Genomic DNA, 2,586 nt, shown 5'->3' with positions numbered 1-2,586 from the left:
TGTATATATACCACAGTTTCTTTATCCATTCATCTATTGAAGGGCATCTAGGTTGGTTCCACAATCTAGTTATTGTGAATTGGGCTGCTATAAACACTAATGTGGCTACGTTACTGTAGTATGCTAAGTTTAAGTCCTTTGGCTACAAACCGAGGAGTGGGATAACTGGGTCAAAAGGTGGGTGGGTCCATTCCAAGTTTTCTAAGGATATTATGCTAAGTGAAATAAGCCAATCCCTAAAAACCAAAGGCCGAATGTTTTCCCTGATAAATGGAGGATAATATATAATGGAGGTTAGGGGGGTGAGAGAAGAATGGAGGAACTTTAGATTATGTAGAAGGAAATGAGAGGGAGGAGGTATGAAAGATCATGGCATGAGACAGACATCATTACCCTATGTACATGTATGATTACACGAATGGTATGAATCTACATCGTGCACAACCATAGAAACAAAATGATGTACCCCATTTGTGTACAATGAGTCAAAATGCGGTCTGTAAAAAATAATTAATTAATTAATTTTTAAAATTAAAATAAATAAACAAAAGAAAGGTACCGTGTATGTCCTTGAAGCTTTTCAGTTGGGCTGGGAAGGAGCCATTTCTGAGTCTGATGCAAGACGGCAAGCAGAAAGCGACCCACAAGTCCCCGGGCACCACCACAACTTGCCAGAGCCTGTGGGAGCTGGTCGCTTGGCTCTGCCCGGCCAACGGATGCAGCCTGGCCACACCCTAAGTAATTCGCCCAGCCCGGCAAGAGGGGTCATCCTTTTCCGTGAAAAGGGGACTTGTAACGGGATGAGAATCCTGAGGAAGCTAACGCCAGAACTCAGACCACTGAGCCCTTGGCCCAGAACCCTTTAAAATGGGGCCTTTCAAGTAAAAGGCACTGTGGGTGGTCACAGCAGCAGCCGGCACCCTGGGGAGCCTGGCAGGCCGCACTAGTCCGGGGACCCTCCCACTCCCGGTTTTCCCGTCCCCCGGAGAGGATGCACCCAGGGGGCATCAAGTGGGCAGCAGACAGGGCCGTGAAGTATTTTTAAGCACAAGTGCCTAGATCTGTAAATCAGAAACTGAGAGGGAAGAGTCTTCTCAGTTGTTTGTTTTTAATGTTAAGTTCTTCAAATGAACTCAATAAGCAAACGGTCGTATTTGTGCACAGTAGCACTAAGCTACCAGCTTTGAAGGTCTACAAAACACTAATCAGCTTAAGATTCTTAAAAATAAGAACTGAACAAATAAAGATGTATGACTGAGGGGAGGCCGCGGCGGGGAACATGGCGGACGGGGAGGCGGGAGAGGAGAAGCCTGAAGAGCCGCCGCGAGCTGGAGCCGCCGGAGTAAAGGAGGGGAAAGCTCCAGGCGCAGCCTGAGAAACGATCAGCTGAAGAAGAAGCTGCAGACCTCCCAACAAAGCCTACAAAGATTTCCAAGTTTGGATTTGCCATAGGTAGTCAAACAACAAAGCAAGCATCAGCCATATCCATCAAACTTGGAGCAAGTAAGCCTAAAGAAACTCTTCCAACTCTTTCTCCAAAAACCCTTTCAGTAGCAGCAGCTTTTAATGAAGATGAAGATAGTGAACCAGAGGAAATGCCTCCAGAAGCAAAGATGAGGATGAAGAATACTGGGAGGGATACACCAACATCAGCTGGACCAAACTCCTTCAATAAAGGAAAGCATGGGTTTTCTGATAACCAGAAGCTATGGCAAAGAAATATAAAATCTCATCTTGGAAATGTCCATGACCAAGACAATTAAATGATGTGTTTTGAAATTGGGGTGTGGGGTGGGTGTAAAGTTAAAAGGAACAGTTTTCTTTTTTAAAGAATAGTATAAGACTATCTTTGGAGCCGCTTTTTTTTTTTTTTTTTTTTTTTTCTTTTTTTAAAGATTGAGTGGTACACTAATAAATGAGAGTTTGAAATTAGAGGTAATTTATGTTTTATATACAGATTTCAAGACATTTGCTAATTTTGTGGTTTCATGTGATTAGTTTCCAAAGGTTACAGATAATAAATCAGAAATGGTACCTTTTTAAGAATTGCATTTTTTTTAGGCACAACTATTAGCACATTAAGAAGGAAACAAAAAGTTGCTATCTTTTTAAAACTGCAAGCAGTTACTCTCCTAACTTAACTCCCTCATTACCTAAACTGTCTGGCTCCCAGGAACAGCCTTATAGAGAGAGGGAGTATTGTACTGAGAGGAAAATGTTACTGGACTATTGACTGATAATAAATTTAGATAAAATACAAAAAAAAAAAAAAGATGTATGACTGATAGTTGGCACCATAACACACCCCGGTGATCTCAGGGACTCAGGAAACTGGGCAGGAGGATCACAAGTTCAAGCCCAGCCTGGGAAACTTAGCAAGATCCTGTTTCAAAGGGGGGGGGGGAGGGAAATACATATATATATAAAAGGTTAGGCTGTAAGTCTGTGGTAGAACACCCATGGGTTCAATCCCCAGTAACACAAGGAAGATAGACAGACAAAAAGAGGGGGATAAAAAAGAAATATGACTGCTTGATTCAATACAAAATGTAAGTGGCCTTTGTAGCAGACTCACCAGCAATGCTG

General features: G+C 42.5%; 1 protein-coding gene across 1 annotated transcript; it reads left to right on the top strand.

Moving 5' to 3' along the window:
* Nucleotides 1–1,279: 1,279 nt before the first annotated feature.
* LOC306659300 (PEST proteolytic signal-containing nuclear protein-like) lies at nt 1,280–1,871 on the top strand (the record flags this gene model as incomplete). The annotated part of the gene is given in 4 exon segments (XM_079136757.1): nt 1,280–1,340; nt 1,343–1,369; nt 1,372–1,452; nt 1,552–1,871. Coding segments are annotated over 4 exon segments (381 nt in total). The 3' UTR covers nt 1,764–1,871.
* Between the last annotated feature and the right edge of the window lie 715 nt (nt 1,872–2,586).

The sequence above is a fragment of the Sciurus vulgaris genome, assembly GCF_902686455.1.
Source record: "Sciurus vulgaris genome assembly, chromosome: 4".
NCBI classification, from domain to species: domain Eukaryota; kingdom Metazoa; phylum Chordata; class Mammalia; order Rodentia; family Sciuridae; genus Sciurus; species Sciurus vulgaris.
The sequence above is the reverse complement of the archived record's forward strand: the minus strand, read 5'-3'. Positions and strand labels throughout refer to the sequence as shown.